The 22,507-nt window shown below is 37.1% G+C and overlaps 1 protein-coding gene across 1 annotated transcript in view; it reads right to left on the bottom strand.

Annotated features, from left to right (window-relative positions):
- TAOK1 (TAO kinase 1) overlaps positions 1–16,987 on the bottom strand; it is a 59,002-nt gene extending 42,015 nt beyond the window's left edge. Inside the window, exons 1-2 of the mRNA XM_052657470.1 lie at positions 16,856–16,987; positions 2,113–2,184 (exon numbers count right to left, since the gene is read on the bottom strand). Of these exons, the coding sequence (XP_052513430.1) occupies positions 2,113–2,184; positions 16,856–16,987 (204 nt within the window). The remainder of the gene's footprint in view (positions 1–2,112; positions 2,185–16,855) is intronic.
- Between the last annotated feature and the right edge of the window lie 5,520 nt (positions 16,988–22,507).

Genomic DNA, 22,507 nt, shown 5'->3' with positions numbered 1-22,507 from the left:
GGATCACAAAGAGTTGGACATGACTGAGCAACTGAACTGAACTGAACTGATATGGGAAAGTTCAGAGGAAAAAAAAAACAGTATAAAAACATTTTCCTACATATTTTACTAACAGCATTCCTCAATGACACATACCAAGAAATACACATAAATCTTCAGTTATAAGCTACTCCATGACAACCTTAGACACTTAGGCCATGTCCTAAACATAGTTACTCTTAAGAAGCAACCAGAGAACTCAGAATACAGGATACTAGGTCCATATCCACAGACTCCAGAGGTTTGGCAGGTGTAGGATAGGAACTAGGAGTCTATTTTTGTCCTTGTTTTAGTTTTCAATCTTTATCATTGACTTGGGCCATATTTCCAAAGCCAGGGAAACTAGCATAATAGAAAACTTTAGAAAATGTTTTGTACTAGAATGTAAGACCACATAATTCCAATGTTATTTCATAAGCCCTCAACAAAATAAAGCAAAATATGTTTTATATAAAAGCAAAATATATTCATAATGTTTTATATAAAATGTGTAAAATATAAATGCTAAACTCAGAAAATGTTTCACAGCTTTTAAATTTCAAATTTGAATGATATTTGACACTTTTAAAACAAAACAAAACCCAGCATTTTTTCAGTGTAAAATAATGTCAAGAAGGACATTAGTGTTAGATGAGAAAAGATGACTTCTAAATGAAACTTTTTGTTGTAGGTGTGACTAATCAAACAGATTCCAACACAGTACAAGTACACCTATGAAAGCTACTTCTAAAGTTGTGTTACAGAATGGAAAATAAAAGAGAGTAACCGTGTAAGAAATTGAGTTTTTTAGGTATCAAAATGATGGAACAGTAATATAATAGTGTTGCTGTACTCATAGTATGATCACCATGAAAACAAGATTTATCATAAAATAATGAAATTCCAAACAAGTAGAAAACGAAAGTCTTTAAAAGTTAAAGACTGATCCAGCAATTTCAACTCTGATCAAACACCTGAAAGTTTGTACAGAAACTAAGGACTCAAAAAAAGTATTTGCATAACCTATGTTTATAGTGGCATTATTCACAATAACAAGGCAGCAACAGAAACCTAAGCATTCACTTACAGATGAATGGATGGATAAACAAAATGTGGTATTTTACACACATACACATACACACACACAGGAATATTACTCAGCTTTAAAAAGGATGGAAATTTCGATACATACCACAACATGGATAAACTCTGAGAACACTATGTTAAGTAAAATGAGCCAGTCACAAAAGGACAAATGCATGATTTCACTTACATGAGATACTTAGTCAAATTTATACAGACAGAAAGTAGAATAGTGATTTCCAGGGGCTGAGGGCAGGAGGGAATGGGGAGTTGCTGTTTAATGGGCAAAGAATTTTAGTCTTTTAAGATGAAAAAGAGCTCTGGAGATGAGTGGTGCTGATGGATACAAAACAATATGAATGTCCTTAATGCCAGTGAACTGAATACTTGAAAATGATTACAATGGTAAATGTGTTATACGTATTTTACCACAATTAAAAATAATTATGTTGAAAAATTAAAGACTTACAGATCCCAGTTTTTAAAAACAGACTATATTACACAAAATAAATTCATGCAATTAAATAAATATACTGAAAAGCATTAATCATAATATTAATGAACTAAAGTATACTTAGCATAGTATTAATAATTGTATTTAAAAATTTTTTCAGACTAGTTTTTTAAAATCAGCCCTTAATTTCCAAATCATTAAAAAAATTACATCCAAGATAATTTACTATTAAATGCATCTTATTCTAGTTTACTCCTTTAGAAACTGATAATCCTTTTATGGTAGAATAATATATTATACCACAGTTTAAAACAATGAGAAACTGGGCCAAGTTGGGAAGCTTCTAAGATGCCAGTAATGTGCTGATAATGGGCTCTAGGTACAAGTTGAATGGGTACACTCAGTTTGTGAAAAAAAAAACAGACTGAGATATACTCTTAAAATTTATACATACTTTCAGGTATGTTATACTTTTAGAAAAACATTCAAAATATCCTCAATTAAAAATAGCATGTCTTTTTCTAGCATGTGAATAAGTATGTAAATATTTCACTTACCTCAGTGGACTGCTTTCCACTGTAAGACATTTTCTTGATAGCGACCACTTCATTGGTGCGCACATCTCGGGCCTTAAAAAAAACAAAGAAAAGATTATTGTAAAAATTAACAATCTGGGCAATAATTTCTTTGAGAATAAAAGCATTCATAAGCTACCTGTCAAAAAGGACATCAAAACTGACTTTGAAGAACATTAAAAACACCACCAATAACCATATAGTGAAACTTATCAAATCATCCAGGAGCTGGTATTTTGGAAAGAAATATAAAGCAGGGTTTAACTTTCAGAGATCTAGTTAAGGATAAAACATAAATTTGAACAGCACTGTAACAAAGAGACAACATGAGACTAGTATATATACATACAAGCCTATGCTAATCAATTTTGAAACTGCAATGAAATGGACAATTTTCTAGGAAGGAATAAATTACTTCAATTGATCTAAAGAAAATATGAGTAAAAGCAACAATGGTGCCAGACTGAAAAGAACATCAGTGAACTATCTTTAAAGTACTCGAGTGGGGAATTTCTTGGCGGTCCAGTGGTTAGACTCTGTACTTTCACTGTGGAAGGTGTGGGTTTGATCCCTGAAGTCCATGGAATTCTCCAGGCCAGAATACTGGAGTGGGTAGCCTTTCCCTTCTCCAGGGGATCTTCCCAACCCAGGGATCGAACCCAAGTCTCCCACATTGCAGGCAGATTCTCTACCAGCTCATCCACAAAGGAAGCCCAAGAATCCTGGAGTGGCTAGTCTATCCCTTCTCCAGCGTATATTCCCAACCCCGGAATTGAACCAAGGTCTCCTGCATTGCAGGTGGATTCTTTACCAACTGAGCTATCAGAGAAACCCAAATAAAGACAAGAAAACTCTAGAAATTTTTAAAGTATTATAAAGCGTTAGAAGAATTTTTCATTTAGATAAAATATACTATAATTACAGAAATGCCAAAGATTGTTACTAGAAAAAATTTCATAATTTACCACATTTTTGTAAAGGGGGAAATATATAAGTACTTCATAAATGCTGAAAATGCAGAAAGGGCCCCACTCTGAATGTATTCAAATGTGAAAAAGGCCACACTCTTAGAAAACACAGATTAGAAATATAGATTCTTAACATGATGAAAATGAAAGTCGCTCAAGAGTGTCCGACTCTTTGTGACCCCATGGACTATACACAGTCCATGGAATTCTCTAAGCCAGAATACTGGAGTGGGTAGCCTTTCCCTTCTCCAGGGGATCGTCCCAACTCAGGGATCAAACCCAGGTCTCCCACATTGCAGGCGGATTTTTTACCACAAGGGAAGCCCAAGAATACCGGAGTGGGTAGCCTATTCCTTCTCGGGGGATCTTCCCCACCTAGGAATTGAACCAGGGTCCCCTGCATCACAGGCAGACTCTTTACCAACTAAGCTACCAGGGAAGCCCTTTCTTAACATGATAAACCACCTCTATTGTAAACAACTATTAATCAGGCTTAAGACAAGACTGCTAAAATGCTATCAGAATTATTATTTAACAGTGCTAAAGTCAGCCTGAAAAAAAGTAACAAAATGTAACAGGAAAGAACTAGAAGTTCCAGTTTCTATCTAACTAGAAAAGAAAAAGCCAAACTCCTATGTGTTAAAAAATTATAATCTATATATTAAGATGGTACATGAGAATAGCTGCAAAATAATTAAAGTGGGTTCACTAAAAGCATCAGAACCATCTCAAAACATTTTTTGGAAGAACACATCTTCAGTTCAGATTTTAAGGAGTTCCCAAAGATAAAACTTCTAAATTATTTTATAGTGATGGCTGCTAAACTCATATTTACTGATAGTGATTGAAATGCACACAAAAAATCGGTGAACTTATGGTATATAATTTATACTTTAAAAAAGACAGCACATCTGTAAATTATATCTCAACAGTGGCCTTAAAAAAAGACTCTGTTAAGTGGGCCCTGGGAAATTTAATCACACTCCAATTTCAATTACCAGTAAATTGGTTAGGAAATTGGCACCACTTATTGTAATGGGTGAATCAGATCTATCCACAGAAGCTCTGGCTTGAGTATATAATACATTTATTTTTCCAAAATATTCTCTGCTTATCTACGAACCCCTTTATTTTAATCAACATTTCTAAACAGCTATATTCCTTTCTTTTGTAACAGTTGAGATATACTTTACATACCATACAATTTTGGCATTTAGAATATTCACAGATACATGCAACCAACACTAAACCAATTTTAGAACTTTCATCACCTCAAAAACAAAGTCCAAATTGTTCATTTAGAAATAGTTAAAGTGGTAAATGTTGTGTGTACTGTACAATAAAAATCTTTTCCGTTAACAAAAGAAGATAGAAACTCCATACCCTTTAGCTAACACCCTCCTGTCCCTTTTCTCTGCCCGTGCAATGCCAAGCACCAACTAATCTACTTTTCTGTCTCTCTAGAGATTTGCCCTTTCTGGACATTTCATATAAATAAAACCAGGTAATATGTGGTCTTTTGTGACTGACTCTTTTCAAGATTCATGACTAATGATACTGAGCATCTTTTCATGCACTTCTTAGCTATTAATACATCTTTCTTGGAGAAATGTCAATTCATTTTTAAATTAGATTGTTTTTTGATTGATTTAGAAGAGTTCTTTACATATTCTAGACACAAGTCCCTTATCAGATTATGGATATATGATTTACAATTTTTCTGCTCCTATTCTGTAGACTGTCTTTTCACTACTTTGAAGCATAAAACTTTTATTTTTGACTACAGTCAATTTATTTTTTTCTTTTGTTGCTCATGATTCTGGTGCCACATTTAAGAATCCTTTGCCTAGCCCTGTATTTTCTTCTAAGAATTTTACAGTTCTAACTGTGACATTCAGGTCTTTGGTCCATTTTGAGCTAATTTTTCTATACTACAAGGAATGTGTGAGGTGTGTGCATGTTTGTGCTCAGTTGCTTCAGTTGTGCCCAACTTTTTGTGATCCCATGGACTGTAGCCCACCAGGGTCCTCTGTCCATGAGCTTCCCCAAGCAAGAATACTGGAGTGGGTTGCCCTTTCCTTCTCCAGGGGATCTTCCTGACCCAGAGACTGAATCATCTCTCTGGGTCTCCTGCACTGGCAGGCAGGTTTTTTACCACTAGTATCTCCGGGGAAGCCCAGGCTACTCTCCAGTTGCGGTGCACAGGCTTCTCATTGCGATGGCTTCTCCTGGGTTGTGGAGCACAGGCTCTAGGCACACGGGCTACAGTAGTTGCTGCATGTGGGCTGAGTAACTGCAGCTCACCGGCCTAGTTGCTTGGTGGCATGTGGGATCTTCTGGGACCAGGGATCAAACTGGTGTCCCCCTGCATTGCAAGGTGGACTCTTAACCACTGGACCACCAGGGAAGCCATAAACTGCTACACTTTTAATTGGCCAAAGCTTAATTTAAAAGTGGGTACACTAAATACAATGTAGTATTCAGGACTGGATTCTAGAACAGAGAAGAGACAAATCAGGAAATCTGGAAAAACTCAGGATACCAATTCAATCCCTGGTTGGGTAACTAAGATCTCACATGCCATGGGGCAACTAAGCCCACATGCACAACTAGAAAGAAGTCTGCACTGTGCAACAAAAGATCCCACAGGCTACAACAAACACCTAATGCAGCCAAAAGTAAAAAAAATTCTTTAAATAATAAAAATAAAACCCTACATAATAAAGAAAACATAAAATAACACATTATAAAATAATTATTCATTTTATTGATATAAATAATATATGAATAAATAATACATGTTAAATTAAAACATGACTATTAATAAAATCCAAACATAGGTAATGATAGAATTCAAATTAAATGACCAAGTTAAAACAAGATAGGACTTTTATTTATTCATGTTTTTAAAAAGCAAAATACAAAAATATTAAATGTTCGTAAACACGTTTTCCTTCCCTTCAGGATCACATATCTTGCTTACTTATCATGTCTTCCTCTAATCTAGAACAATTTCACAACCCTTCTTTGTCTTTCATGATACTGGCATTTTTGAAGAATATACAGTGGTATTTTTAGAGAATGTAACTAAACTTGTGCTTGTCTGACAGTTTTTCAAGATTAGATTCTGATTATATACCCCTGGCCAGAACACTAGAAGAATATTGTGCCCTTCCCAGGGTATCTTATCTGGAGATATACAATGTGTTCATTCCTCACTGGTATTACCAATTTTACTCACCCTCTAAAGGCATTGTCTCTGGTTTTCCAATGTGTATAGTTAAAGTTACCATTTCCTACCTTGTATCTAACAAGTAATCTGTGCAGAGATACTTTAAAACCATGTAAACATCTTGCTCTCAAAAATTTCCCTTAGGTTTAGCAAACACTGAGGCCCCAAACAAAATGATAGTTCACTATGATGATAACAAAATGCTGATTTCCCCCCCATAAACACCTATGCCATTCCTTTCACATGTATCAGTCAGGCATTCTATTTTAAGGAAAAGCTCTCCCTTTTCATCCATCCATCCTTCTCTATTATGGAAATTATGAATTCCCTTTTCTTAAATGGGTATAATTCACTATTATCTTTATACTGATGTTCAAGTTCTTTCAGATTTGGCCCTCCAAGCTGGCTCCATGTTCTTTCTGACAGGCCCCAGTTTCTTTTACTTTTTTTTGATCTCACCGCATCTCATTCCAGTCACCTCTAACTACCCCCTCCCTCTTCTCTTCTCCTTGTAACTCAGTGAACCTCTCTGGGTGTCCCTCAATGTGGAGAAACTTTTCATCTTTAACCTAGATGTTTTATCATCAGTGCTATATAGATGGAGAAGTCTAGAGGCTACTGTAAAAATAAAACTGAAAACCAGAAGCAGGAGGCTTAAGTCCAAAGCCTGAAAACATCAGAGAACTCCTGAATTCAGGGAACATTAAGCAATAGGAGCTCATCAAATGCCTCCATACCTACACTGAAACCAAGCTCCACCCAAGGACCAACAAGTTCCAGAACAAGACATACCACACAAATTCTCCAGCAACACAGGAACACACCCCTGAGCTTCAATATACAGGCAGCTCAAAGTTACTCCAAAACCTCTGACGTCTCATAACCCATTACTGATCACTCCACTGCACTCCAGAGAGAAGAAACCCAGCTCCACCCACCAGAACTCCAACACAAGCCTCCCTAACCAGGAAACCTAGACAAGCCACTGATACAACCCCACCCACAGTGAGGAAGCTCCATAATAAAGAGAACTCCACAAATTACCAGAATATAAAAAGGCCACCCCAAACGCAGCAATATAATCAAGATGAAGAGACAGAGGAATACTCAGCAGGTAGAGGAATACTCAGCAGGTAAAGGAACAGGAGGGTTGTCCACCAAACCAAACAAAAGAGGAAGAGGTAGGGAATCTACCTGAGAAAGAATTCCGAATATTGATAGTAAAAATGATCCAAAATCTTGAAATCGAAATGGAATCACAGATAAATAGCCTAGAGACAAGGATTGAGAAGATGCAAGAAAGGTTTAACAAGGACCTAGAAGAAATAAAAAAGAGTCAATATATAATGAATAACACAATAAATGAGATCAGAAACACTCTGGAAGCAACAAATAGCAGAATAACGGAGGCAGAAGATAGGATTAGTGAAATAGAAGATAGAATGGTAGAAATAAGTGAATCAGAGAGGAAACAAGAAAAACGAATTAAAAGAAATGAGGACAATCTCAGAAACCTCCAGGACGATATGAAACGCTCCAACATTCGAATTATAGGAGTCCCAGAAGAAGAAGACAAAAAGAAAGACCATGAGAAAATCCTTGAGGAGATAATAGTTGAAAACTTCCGTAAAATGGGGAAGGAAATAATCACCCAAGTCCAAGAAACACGCAGAGTTCCAAATAGGATAAACCCAAGGCGAAACACCCCAAGACACATATTAATCAAATTAACAAAGATCAAACACAAAGAACAAATATTAAAAGCAGCAAGGGAAAAACAACAAATAACACACAAGGGGATTCCCATAAGGATAACAGCTGATCTTTCAATAGAAACTCTTCAGGCCAGGAGGGAATGGCAAGACATACTTAAAGTGATGAAAGAAAATAACCTACAGCCCAGATTACTGTATCCAGCAAGGATCTCATTCAAATACGAAGGAGAAATCAAAAGCTTTACAGACAAGCAAAAGCTGAGAGAATTCAGCACCACCAAACCAGCTCTCCAACAAATTCTAAAGGATATTCTCTAGACAGGAAACACAAAAAGGGTGTATAAACCCGAACCCAAAACAATAAAGTAAATGGTAACAGGATCAAACTTATCAATAATTACCTTAAACGTAAATGGGTTGAATGCCCCAACCAAAAGACAAAGACTGGCCGAATGGATACAAAAACAAGACCCCTCTATATGCTGCTTACAAGAGACCCACCTCAAAACAAGGGACACATACAGACTGAAAGTGAAGGGCTGGAAAAAGATATACTACGCAAATAGAGACCAAAAGAAAGCAGGAGTGGCAATACGCATATCCGATAAAATAGACTTTAAAACAAAGGCTGTGAAAAGAGACAAAGAAGGCCACTACATAATGATCAAAAGATCAATCCAAGAAGAAGATATAACAATTATAAATATATATGCACCCAATATGGGAGCACCGCAATATTTAAGACAAATGCTAACAAGTATGAAAGGGGAAATCAACAATAACACAATAATAGTGGGAGACTTTAATACCCCACTCACACCTATGGACAGATCAACTAAACAGAAAATCAACAAAGAAATGCAAACTTTAAATGAATTATTAGACCAGTTAGACCTAATTGATATCTATAGGACATTTCACCCCAAAACAATAAATTTCACCTTTTTCTCAAGTGCTCATGGAACATTCTCCAGGATAGATCACATCCTGGGCCATAAATCTAAACTCGATAAATTCAAAAACATCGAAATCATTCCAAGCATCTTTTCTGACCATAATGCACTAAGATTAGATCTCAATTACAGGAAAAAACTATTAAAAATTCCAACATATGGAGGTTGAACAACACACTTCTGAATAACCAACAAATCACAGAAGAAATCAAAAAAGAAATCAAAATATGCATAGAAACTAATGAAAATGAAAACAGAACAACCCAAAACCTGTGGGACACTATAAAAGCAGTGCTAAGAGGAAAGTTCATAGCAATACAGGCATACCTCAAGAAACAAGAAAAAAGTCAAATAAATAACCTAACTCTACACCTAAAGCAACTAGAAAAGGAAGAATTGGAGAACCCCAGAGTTAGTAGAAGGAAAGAAATCTTAAAAATTAGGGCTGAAATAAATGCAAAAGAAACAAAAGAGACCATAGCAAAAATCAACAAAGCCAAAAGCTGGTTCTTTGAAAGGATAAATAAAATTGACAAACCATTAGCCAGACTCATCAAGAAGCAAAGAGAGAAAAATCAAACCAATAAAATTAGAAATGAAAATGGAGAGATCACAACAGACAACACAGAAATACAAAGGATCATAAGAGACTACTATCAGCAGTTATATGCCAATAAAATGGACAACGTGGAAGAAATGGACAAATTCTTAGAAAAGTACAATTTTCCAAAACTGAACCAGGAAGAAATAGAAAATCTTAACAGACCCATCACAAGCACGGAAATTGAAACTGTAATCAGAAACCTTCCAGCAAACAAAAGCCCAGGTCCAGACGGCTTCACAGCTGAATTCTACCAAAAATTTCGAGAAGAGCTAACACCTATCCTCCTCAAACTCTTCCAGAAAATTGCAGAGGAAGGTAAACTTCCAAACTCATTCTATGAGGCCACCATCACCCTAATACCAAAACCTGACAAAGATACTACAAAAAAAGAAAACTACAGGCCAATATCACTGATGAACATAGATGCAAAAATCCTCAACAAAATTCTAGCAATCAGAATCCAACAACACATTAAAAAGATCATACACCATGACCAAGTGGGCTTTATCCCAGGGATGCAAGGATTCTTCAATATCCGCAAATCAATCAATGTAATTCACCACATTAACAAACTGAAAAATAAAAACCATATGATTATCTCAATAGATGCAGAGAAGGCCTTTGACAAAATTCAACATCCATTTATGATAAAAACTCTCCAGAAAGCAGGAATAGAAGGAACATACCTCAACATAATAAAAAAGCTATATATGACAAACCCACAGCAAACATTATCCTCAATGGTGAAAAATTGAAAGCATTTCCCCTAAAGTCAGGAACAAGACAAGGGTGCCCACATTCACCGCTACTATTCAACATAGTTTTGGAAGTTTTGGCCACAGCAATCAGAGCAGAAAAAGAAATAAAAGGAATCCAAATTGGAAAAGAAGACGTAAAACTTTCACTGTTTGCAGATGACATGATCCTCTACATAGAAAACCCTAAAGACTCCACCAGAAAATTAATAGAGCTAATCAATGAATATAGTAAAGTTGCAGGATATAAAATCAACACACAGAAATCCCTTGCATTCCTATACACTAATAATGAGAAAGTAGAAAAAGAAATTAAGGAAACAATTCCATTCACCATTGCAACGAAAAGAATAAAATACTTAGGAATATATCTACCTAAAGAAACTAAAGACCTATACATAGAAAACTATAAAACACTGGTGAAAGAAATCAAAGAGGACACTAATAGATGGAGAAATATACCATGTTCATGGATGGGAAGAATCAATATAGTGAAAATGAGTATACTACCCAAAGCAATTTACAAATTCAACGCAATCCCTATTAAGCTACCAGCCATATTTTTCACAGAACTAGAACAAATAATTTCAAGATTTGTATGGAAATACAAAAAACCTAGAATAGCCAAAGCAATCTTGAGAAAGAAGAATGGAACTGGAGGAATCAACTTGCCTGACTTCAGGCTCTACTACAAAGCCACAGTCATCAAAACAGTATGGTACTGGCACAAAGACAGAAATATAGATCAATGGAACAAAATAGAAAGCCCAGAGATAAATCCACACACATATGGACACCTTATCTTTGACAAAGGAGGCAAGAATATACAATGAAGTAAAGACAATCTCTTTAACAAGTGGTGCTGGGAAAACTGGTCAACCACTTGTAAAAGAATGAAACTAGATCACTTTCTAACACCATACACAAAAATAAACTCAAAATGGATTAAAGATCTAAATGTAAGACCAGAAACTATAAAACTCCTAGAGGAGAATATAGGCAAAACACTCTCCGACATAAATCACAGCAGGATCCTCTGTGATCCACCTCCCAGAATACTGGAAATAAAAGCAAAAATAAACAAATGGGATCTAATTAAAATTAAAAGCTTCTGCACAACAAAGGAAAATATAAGCGAAGTGAAAAGACAGCCTTCTGAATGGGAGAAAATAATAGCAAATGAAGCAACTGACAAACGACTAATCTCAAAAATATACAAGCAACTTATGCAGCTCAATTCCAGAAAAATAAATGACCCAATCAAAAAATGGGCCAAAGAACTAAATAGACATTTCTCCAAAGAAGACATACAGATGGCTAACAAACACATGAAAAGATGCTCAACATCACTCATTATTAGAGAAATGCAAATCAAAACCACAATGAGGTACCACTTCACACCAGTCAGAATGGCTGCGATCCAAAAATCTGCAAGCAATAAATGCTGGAGAGGGTGTGGAGAAAAGGGAACCCTCCTACACTGTTGGTGGGAATGCAAACTAGTACAGCCACTTTGGAGAACAGTGTGGAGATTCCTTAAAAAATTGCAAATAGAACTACCTTATGACCCAGCAATCCCACTGCTGGGCATACACACCGAGGAAACCAGAATTGAAAGAGACACATGTACCCCAATGTTCATCGCAGCACTGTTTATAATAGCCAGGACATGGAAACAATCTAGATGTCCATCAGCAGATGAATGGATAAGAAAGCTGTGGTACATATACACAATGGAGTATTACTCAGCCATTGAAAAGAATACATTTGAATCAGTTCTGATGAGATGGATGAAACTGGAGCCGATCATACAGAGTGAAGTAGAAAGATGGCAATGACGACCCTGTATGCAAGACAGCAAAAAAGACACAGATGTGTATAACGGACTTTTGGACTCAGAGGGAGAGGGAGAGGGTGGGATGATTTGCGAGAATGGCATTGTAACATGTATACTATCATGTAAGAATCGAATCGCCAGTCTATGTCCGACGCAGGATACAGCATGCTTGGGGCTGGTAAACAGTGATGACCCAGAGAGATGTTATGGGGAGGGAGGTGGGAGGAGGGTTCATGTTTGGGAACGCATGTACACCCGTGGTGGATTCATGTCAATGTATGGCAAAACCAATACAGTATTGTAAATTAAAATAAAGTAAAAATAAATAAATAAATAAATAAAATAAAAGCACTTTTTAGCTTTCTGATACAGGGTCTTCTAAGGCTTATCTTTTATGTTCCCTCCCTGCAAGAAAATGATACATTTCTCCAGAAAGCCTAGATGGGAGGTGACTTTGAGGGGAAACGGATGCATGTATATATTTGGCTGAATTGCTCTGCTGTGCAGCTAAAACTGTCACAATATTAACTGGCTATACTTAAAGCTCAACATTCAGAAAACAAAGATCATGACATCCGGTCCCATCACTTCATGGGAAATAGATGGGGAGACAGTGTCAGACTTTATTTTTGGGGGCTCCAAAATCACTGCAGATGGTGACTGCAGCCATGAAATTAAAAGACGCTTACTCCTTGGAAGAAAAGTTATGACCAACCTAGATAGCATATTAAAAAGCAGAGACATTACTTTGCCAACAAAGGTCCGTCTAGTCAAGGCTATGGTTTTTCCAGTGGTCATGTATGGATGTGAGAGTTGGACTGTGAAGAAAGCTGAATGCCAAAGAATTGATGCTTTTGAACTGTGGTGTTGGAGAAGATTCTTGAGAGTCCCTTGGACTGCAAGGAGATCCAACCAGTTCATTCTAAAGGAGATCAGCCCTGGGTGTTCTTTGGAAGGAGTGATGCTAAAGCTGAAACTCCAATACTTTGGCCACCTCATGCGAAGAGCTGACTCATTGGGAAAGACTCTGATGCTGGGAAGGATTAGGGGCAGGAAGAGAAGGGGACGACGGAGGATGAGATGGCTGGATGGCATCACTGACTCGATGGACGTGAGTCTGAGTGAACTCCGGGAGTTGGTGATGGAGAGGGAGGCCTGGCGTGCTGTGATTCATGGGGTCTCAAAGAGTCGGACACAACTGAGCGACTGAACTGAACTGAACTGATACTTCAATATAAAATGAAACGTTAAAAAAAATAACCTACATGTGGAAGAAGTCTTACAGAATATCTACTGAACACTGGCAGAAGACTTCATATAAAACAAACAAAAAAAGATCTCATACAACCAAAGCTGCAAGAATGATCACCATGTAACAGGGTAGGGTGAATTAAAAAAAAAAAAAAGGAATTGGGACAGGACTTGTGCCCCTGGGGGTGAGCTATGAAAGAACAAAGTTCCCTCAGTCTGGGAATCCCCTTCACTTCTTTGGAGATGGGCTGGGACAGACAGTGAGCTTCACAGGCTCAGAGAGAGTCCAGCAACCAGCCTGCGGGAGACAGGGCACCAGCCCCGATGGTCCTGGCCACCTCCCTTTACTCCCCACCCCAAAATGCACATCTGGGCCACAACAGAAGTCACAAAGGTCTGTCTAGTCAAAGCTATGGTTTTTCCAGTAGTCATATATGGATGTGAGAGTTGAACCATAAAGCTGAACGCCAAATAATTGATGTTTTTGGACTGTGGTGTTGGAGAAGACTCTTGAGAGTCTCTTGGACTGCAAAGAAACCAAAACAGTCAATCCTAAAGGAAATCAACCCTGAATATTCATTGGAAGGACTCATATAGATGCTGAAGCACTTTGGCCAGCTGATGCAAAGAGCTGACTCCTTCAAAAAGACCCTGATACTGGCAAAGACTGAGGGCAGGGGGAGAAGGGGGTGACAGAGGAAGAGATGGTTGGATGGCATCACTGACTCAATGGACATGAGTTTGAGCAAATTCCAAGAGATAGTGAAGGACAGGGAAGTCTGGCGTGCTGAAATCCATAGGGTTGCAAAGAGTTGGACACAACTGAGGGGCCAAACGCAAGTTGACACACATGTAAAGGGACAGATGGGGCCCTACCACAGCAGCCTCATTTTCCAGGAGCTCACAGTAGATGTGGCCCCACCTCTATGAGCTCAACACTGGTGGATTCACACTTCTACTGGTGGCTCTGTAAGCTCAGTGTCTGAGGGGCGTTATGGGGGATTAGTGGTGCTTCCAAAGATGAGGAGGTCCAGTATTGGCAACTGTGGGATTTGAGGGCACAGGCACACAGAGGCAGAGCCTGGATCTGGACTGATTCTGTAGCCCCCATGGCAGGTCCAGGTGCCTGATTGTGGTGGATCTGCCCTATTGGTTTTGTGAGCATAGAACCTGAGGGATATCCAGGGTGATGGCCTGTATTCCTCAACTGAGGTGGGGCCAAGGGTAGTGACAACTACAGTGTACTTTGTGAGTATACACAGCAGGTGACTGGCAGCACCAGAGCCCACTTCCTGGTGGACAGCTTCTTTGGAGGAAGACACAGTGGCTGCACTACCAGTGGAAGCACCCCATTCCCACCTACCTCATACCACAGCTCAGAAACCAATTTGGGGGCGTCCACTGCAATAACTGGGGAGCAGACCTTATCTCCAATAGGGCTGTGACAATTACAGAGCAAATAGGAGGCCCTGCTCAACATCTAGTGCACTCACTATCAAGAGGATAAAAGTCACCACACACAGAAGAAAGACGTGGTAGGCATCTGTATTAAAAACAGTCCTTGGACCAAAAATATCAGACTCACAAAGGCTACGTAAGGATGCTCTCACATAATGAAAAGGAAAAAGAAATAGTATGTGAGCATTAGCCAAGGAAACCTATCAATAATATCAAAAGTAGATTTTTAAAGCAAGAAATACTATAAAAGGTAGAGTGAAATCTTAATGGTAATGGGACAATTCAACAAGATACAGTATTTCTAAATTTGTATATTTCTAGTAACAGATTAGAAATGTATGAAGTAAAACAAGATAGAGCTAAAAGGCAAAATAGATATCAGTGGAGATTTTGAAACACCTCTTTCAGTTACTGACACAACACACAAAAACAAACTAGTAAAATCAAAAGACTCAAAAGATCTGAAGACTATAACCTACAAATATTAGCATAGATCATCACACCAACAAAATTTTCCAGTGTACACACTAGAAGAAAATAATCACAAAAGATATATTGACTGATCAAGCAACCCAGATAAACAAGGAGATCCTGAAAACTCAATTTAAAAAGAAAAACCTATTTTCAAAAAATGGATGAAATATTTGAACAGATACTTCCAAAGACATGTGAATGGCCATTAAGCCTATGAAAGAGAGCCCAACATCACCAATCATTAGGGAAATACACATTAAAACCTAACTAAAATACCATTATACACCCATCAAATTAACTCCAAATGACCATCAACATCTAATGCTGGCAAGGATACATACACTGAATTCTCATACACTGCAAATGGGAGTGTAAACTTTCTACTTAGTGAAAAAAGTCTGGCAATTGGCCATAAAACTAAATATACATCTTCAACAAATCTTGGGTAATTACTTAGAAGAAATGAAAAATTGGGTCCACAAAAAGACTTTTGTGGACTTTTGTAAATAAAAAATCTTTAAATTCAAAAATGTTATTAAAAACAAAGAAGGACATCATGTATTAATAAAGGTTCAATACATCAAGAAGATACAACAATTGTAAACATTCACACACCTATGGACAGATCATTATGTATAGACAGTTCTTCAATAACAATTGGAGACTTCAACTGTTATTTAGTTGCTAAGTCATGTCCAACTCTTTTGCTACCCCATGGACTGTAGCCCATCCAGGTTCCTCTGTCCATGGGATTTCTCAGGCAAGCATTCTGGAGTGGGTTGCCATTTCCTTCTCTAAAAGATCTTCTCAACTCAGGGATCAAACCCACAGCTCCTGCATTGGCAGGTAGATTCTTTACCACTCAACCACCTGGGAAGCCCTGAAAACTTCAATATTCGAAAGGAGAGGACAACCAGACAGAAAATAAGTAAGGAAACAGAAGACTTAACATAATAAACCAACTAGATTTATAGAATGCAGACTTTTCTCAAGTGCACATGGGATATTTTCCAGGATAGACCGTGCTGTGCCAAAAATCAAGTCTTAACTGATTTTAAAAGATAGGTATCATCCAAAGTATCTTCTCTAACCTCAACAGAATTAAATCAGAAATCAATAACAAAAAAAGGAAAATTCACAAGACTGTAAAAATTAAACAGCACACTTTTAAACCAATGTACCAAAGAAGTCATAAGGCATGTTAGAAATACTGAGAGTTGAATGAATAAAAAAATACAACACATCAAAACTTATGGAACCAAGTGAAAGAAGTGCTCAGGACGATATACATTCATTCCCATTTTTTAATAAGCCAAGAAACTCAATAACTAAAACTACTCTCATATTATATACACAAAGCAATACATGTGACTATAAAATGGACTATGGTCTCTGTCTCTTTATATTATTATTTTTTATTTTTCCATGACTGAATTTTAAGTAAATGCTGGTCACTGATTTAAGCCTTTAACACTTACAAAATAAACTGCTCCAAAGCTTCCATGGCCAATTTCTCTGAGATCTGTGAAGAGCTTCTCTGGATCTTCTTTGAAGAAGAGCTCTGCAATTTCAGGGTCCTTCAGGCTGCCCGCACGGTTGGTTGATGGCATCCTGCTGGGCAATCAGCTGTCTGATTCTAATTTTATACTGCTATCCCAATCCTTGGTTCATCTGTATGAATGAAGCCACGCTGGCATAAGCTATTGTAGAGAAATAAAAGAAGAAAAATGTCAGGAAAAGCTGCTAAGAATAATTTGTGTAAGATCATTTTCTGATAGCATATATAAAGTTATTTCAGGCCTAGAATTTCACTGAGAAGGAAGTATAATCTACTAGTACAGGAGTTCCTAAATCTGGCTCATCATCACAATCACCTGTGGGGCTTAAAAAAATAAAGGATTCCTATATGCAGGTCAGGAAGCAACAGTTAGAACTGGACATGGAACAACAGACTGGTTCCAAATAGGAAAAGGAGTACGTCAAGGCTGTATATTGTCACCCTGCTTATTTAACTTATATGCAGAGTACATCATGAGAAACGCTGGGCTGGAAGAAGCACAAGCTAGAATAAAGACTGCCAAGGGAAATACCAATAACCTCAGATATGCAGATGACACCCCCTTTATGGCAGAAACTGAAGAGGAACTCAAAAGCCTCTTCATGAAATTGAAAGAGGAGAGTGAAAAAGTTGGCTTAAAGCTCAACGTTCAGAAAACTAAGATCATGGCATCTGGTCCCATCACTTCATGGGAAATAGATGGGGAAACAGTGGAAACAGTGTCAGACTTTAGTTTTGGGGGCTCCAAAATCACTGCAGATGGTGACTGCAGCCATGAAATTAAAAGACGCTTACTCCTTGGAAGAAAAGTTATGACCAACCTAGATAGTATATTCAAAAGCAGAGACATTACTTTGCCAACAAAGGTCCATCTAGTCAACGCTATGGTTTTTCCAGTGGTCATGTATGGATGTGAGAGTTGGACTGTGAAGAAAGCTGAACGGCGAAGAATTGATGCTTTTGAACTGTGGTGTTGGAGAAGACTCTTGAGAGTCCCTTGGACTGCAAGGAGATCCAACCAGTCCATTCTAAAGGAGATCAGTCCTGGGTGTTCTCTGGAAGGAATGATGCTAAAGCTGAAACTCCAGTACTTTGGCCACCTCATGCAAAGAGTTGACTCATTGGAAAAGACTCTGATGCTGGGAGGGACTGGGGGCAGGAGGAGAAGGGGATGACAGAGGATGAGATGGCTGGATGGCATCACCGACTTGATGGATGCGAGTTTGAGTGAACTCCGGGAGTTGGTGATGGCGAGGGAGGCCTGACGTGCTGCAATTCATGGGGTCACAAAGAGTCAGACACGACTGAGTGACTGAACTGAACTCAACTACACATAGGGTAAGTATTACCAGACACACAATTTAAAAAATTAAATAAATGTTTACATATTAGAAGGTTTATCTAATCCTTACCTAATTCTGAGGTAGTGAGCCCACTGGCAGAAGACACAGGCTATTAAAAAAGTATACATGCCAACTTAAGGTGTACCCATAGGAAGTTTCTAACAACAGAAAGGTTAGAGTCCCATCTATTAATGATTTTCAAATGTAAGAAAATATACAAAGAATTTAACTCAGTAAGTTGTCTTTCCCTTTCATATGCCAGTGTTTAATCAACTCTTAACACAGACATTCCAAAGAAAAATACAACAGGAGAAAGTAATGGATTTAACAGACAACTAACTGCTTTCTCTATAAACATGACTCACATTAAAATATAGCCTTTATCAAATCTGCTTCATTTAAGTAGACATTACAGATAAGCAGAATTACCAGGGAATTTGTTGGTTATGAGTTCCCCTATATCAGATTACCTAATTTAAAAAATGGCTGTCATAATTGAGAAGCTTCAGAATCTAGGTTCTGGAATGACACTACCTGAATATGAATCCTGGCAACACTAATTACAAGCTGTGAACTGAGTAGCCTTATTTTCCTAAACTGTAGAATGAAAACAATAGCCTACCTAATATAGTGGTTGGTGAAGGTTAAATGAATAAATATAAGCATAGATTAGTACTCAGGCATAGTAAGCACTACATTAAATATTAGCCACTTAACTAAATAAATTCACCAATTAAAAAAAAAATCTCCCAAAGCTATTTCATTTGCCTCCTAATTAATGTCATTAGATTCTAACTCTTCTCCACTTCATAAAGCTTTTAAGCAGGTATCTACAAAGGTCCAGAAACAAATCCATGTATGTGTACCTAGGAATTTAGCATACAATAAAGAAGAAGCAAATTTTGTCGAGAGAACTAAGAACCCATTTGGAAAAAATTAGAGAAATTATATCCCTATCACATACCTTATATAAACACTACTGCTAAATGGCTTAACCAGGCCTCTCAAATCAATGAGTGAAAAAAAGTATTTGATAAAAATAAGTGTTGTTGAGAGACACCAATAGCTATTTGGAAAAAAAACATCTATTCCTCAAACTAAACATCAGAATTACATACGGATTAGAGAAGCAAATATTAAACTTGGAAGGAGGGGCCATGGGAAGACTTCAAACAAAAGGGACAATAAACTTGGGGAAACAAATGTTTGAAACTTACATTTATAAAGGGTTAGTACTTCTAATAGGTAAAAAGTTTCAAAAAACAAGGCAATAATCTGACAATCTTACATTCTTAATATATAGTTTCTAAACAGCATGGACGCGCACACACACAGACACACACAAAGAAAACACTATCCCAACAACTCAGCAGAGATATGGGTAGTTCACAGAAGAAAGAAAAAAACAGAAAGAAAAGAAACAGTCATTAAATATGTGAAAATATGTTCAACATCATTCAAAGTATAAGAAATACAAGTTAAAACTATCCTAAGATTTAATTTTATACCTATCAGAACAGCAAAAATCCACCACACACTGATATGTGGTGGAAGAGAAATATGCACTTTTATACAGTGGCAGTGGTATTGCAAAAACAGTACAAAACCTACAGAGAAAAATTCTACAAAAATCAAATGTACCCTTAACATTTCACACAAAAATCCAACTTTAAGGAACCCACATCAAAAACACTTATATAAAATATAAGAAATGATAAATGCACAAAATGAGGAACTGGGGGAAGTCCCTGCTAGTCCAGTGGTTAGGACTCCACACTTCCACTGCTGGGGGCCTGGGCTGATCCACAGTAGGGGAACTAAGATCCCATAAGTATTGCGCACACTCCCCCCACCCCCAAATTAAATAAAAAGATTAAAAAAACATAGTGAAGAACTGGAACTAGTTACACTGCTGATGGCAATTTGAAAAGGTACAACCATTCTAGAAAACCATTTAACAGATGCTTATCAAATTAAATAAACATTATTATGTGATGTAACAGTTCCTTAACTAGTTATCACTTATTCAAAAGTTATAAAAACAAAGGCACACAAAAAGACTTGTACATAGAAGCTTTATTCATAATAGCCCCAAACTGCAAATAATACAAATGTCTATCAACAAATATATTTATATAAAAACTGTGGTATAGTCACACAATGAAATTCTTTTCAAAGCAATAAAAAGGAATAAACTACTGATCCATGCAGCAACCCAGAAGACTATAAAAAGCATTAAGCTCCATAACTCCCTGGCAGTCCAGAAGTTAGGAATCCAAGCTTCTACTTCAGGGAGTGGGTTTGATCCCTGGTCAGGGAACTAAGATCCCACATGTGGGTAGGGGGTGGGGGTGGGATGGAACAGCCAAAAAAAAAAAAAAAAAAAGGCATTATTCTCAATCAAAAAAAAAAAAAAAAAAGCCAGAAATCAAACAGTGAAAACTATATGATTTCCCTGACAAATTTTCAAATAGGCCAAACTAGTATACAGTGACAGATTCATGGTTGCTTGGATCAGCTCTGGGAAGAAAAGAGGAACTGACCACAGAAGGGCTCACAGGAACTGCTTAGGGTTCTAGAATGTTCTGTATTTTGATTTCAGTAGAGAATCACTTCTGTCAAATTCAAACTATATTAAAATGGATGCATTTATGTATATAATACCGCAATTAAAGTAAAACTTTAAAAAATAAAAAGGTTTAAAATCTAAAATATGTAAGTATATACAACAAATTTATGAACAAGGTATAGAAGGATGTGTATTAAAATGCTAACATTTTCTTTGATAAAGGCTATGAACAGCATTACTTGTTAACCTAGACATCTATATTATCTGAATTTTTATACCAACCACTTCTAAAAATTAAAAAAATTTTGAGAAAAATAAAATAGAATATATTTTTTTAAACTAGAAGCATACACACTCCAACTAGAGAGAACATCTAAAAGGCTATTAGCACTTTAACTTACAAAAGACTAATTCATTAAAAAAAATCTGTATATAAAAAATTGAGTTGAACACAAAACCTGAAATATCCACAGCACACAAAATTAAGGGTTATTATTCCTTAAATATAGTGGCATCATCCAAATCACTGAAGAAATAACTAATCCACCAAAATATAAATGACCAAAGGATATATATAAACATTCCAAAAACAGGTAATATAAATGACTGTGGAGAGGAGTCAAAACTTGAAAGTATGGCCATGAGTCTTCTCATTCCATTTTTCTCCTTTATCCCTGTATCTCCCAGTGTTGACCTAAGAGTGTGATCTAAGTTATGAAACTATGTTTAGGGTGCTGACAAAAAACACTTAAAGAAATTCTCCCCGTGTCCAAAGGACCAGGAAAAGGGAATCCTGTGATCTGGAGATTGGCAAGAGGGAATGCCTTCTTTTTGGTCTTTTTTTCTCTCCTCAGCCATAGAATAGCACTGTCCCAGCAAGAGAAAAAAACCCCAATGAGAAAACCAATCTCTCTGGTCAGAAAAACTGGGAAAACAGGGCCTCTGTCATCCAAAAAGTATGAGGGGAATTCCCATTATTTTTTTCCCCTCATCTCTCTCCTTTCCCCACTTCACTTAAGGGCAACCCCAGATATGGGGAGCTGTACAATGCAGAGGTCTAAAAGCTCTGCCAGAAACATGTCTTTCTGGAACTGGGAATAAGGCCCTGGAAACTGAAGAGCATGGGGGAAATCATGGAGAGGAGAGAGCTGGAAAAGAGATCCCCTAATTCTCTGTACAAACCAATACAATTATGATTTATGTCTGTGTAAAACAGACTCAAAGAGGTGCAGCAAAGACTATGCTAAAGAGGACCTAATCAATGACAAACACCACTGCCCATGTCTCAGATTATCACTGAGAGGTACACTGAAGGGCAAATCCAAAGAGCACAGCAAAGGTTTTGAAAACAGAGATATTAGAACTACTTCCCACAGAAAGTGAGACAGAACTTGCCATCTAACTGGTAGCTGTCTGAAACGAACAAATCAACACTCTCCAAAGGATACGAACAGGATCAGAAATGACAATATTCAAAATGTCCAGGAAAAAAATCCAAAATTACTTTTCATGTAAAAGTAACAGAGATATAAGAGTAACAGAGATGATAGAGGAAAGAGTCAGTAAACTTGAAAGGAGAGCAAATGAAATTATCTAAAATGAAATAAGAAAAGAAAAAAATGATTGAAAAAAATGAATGGAGCCTTAGTGAATCATAGGA

The sequence above is a fragment of the Budorcas taxicolor genome, chromosome 19 (assembly GCF_023091745.1).
Source record: "Budorcas taxicolor isolate Tak-1 chromosome 19, Takin1.1, whole genome shotgun sequence".
Lineage (NCBI taxonomy): Eukaryota > Metazoa > Chordata > Mammalia > Artiodactyla > Bovidae > Budorcas > Budorcas taxicolor.
This window is presented reverse-complemented; position numbering and strand designations above follow the sequence as displayed.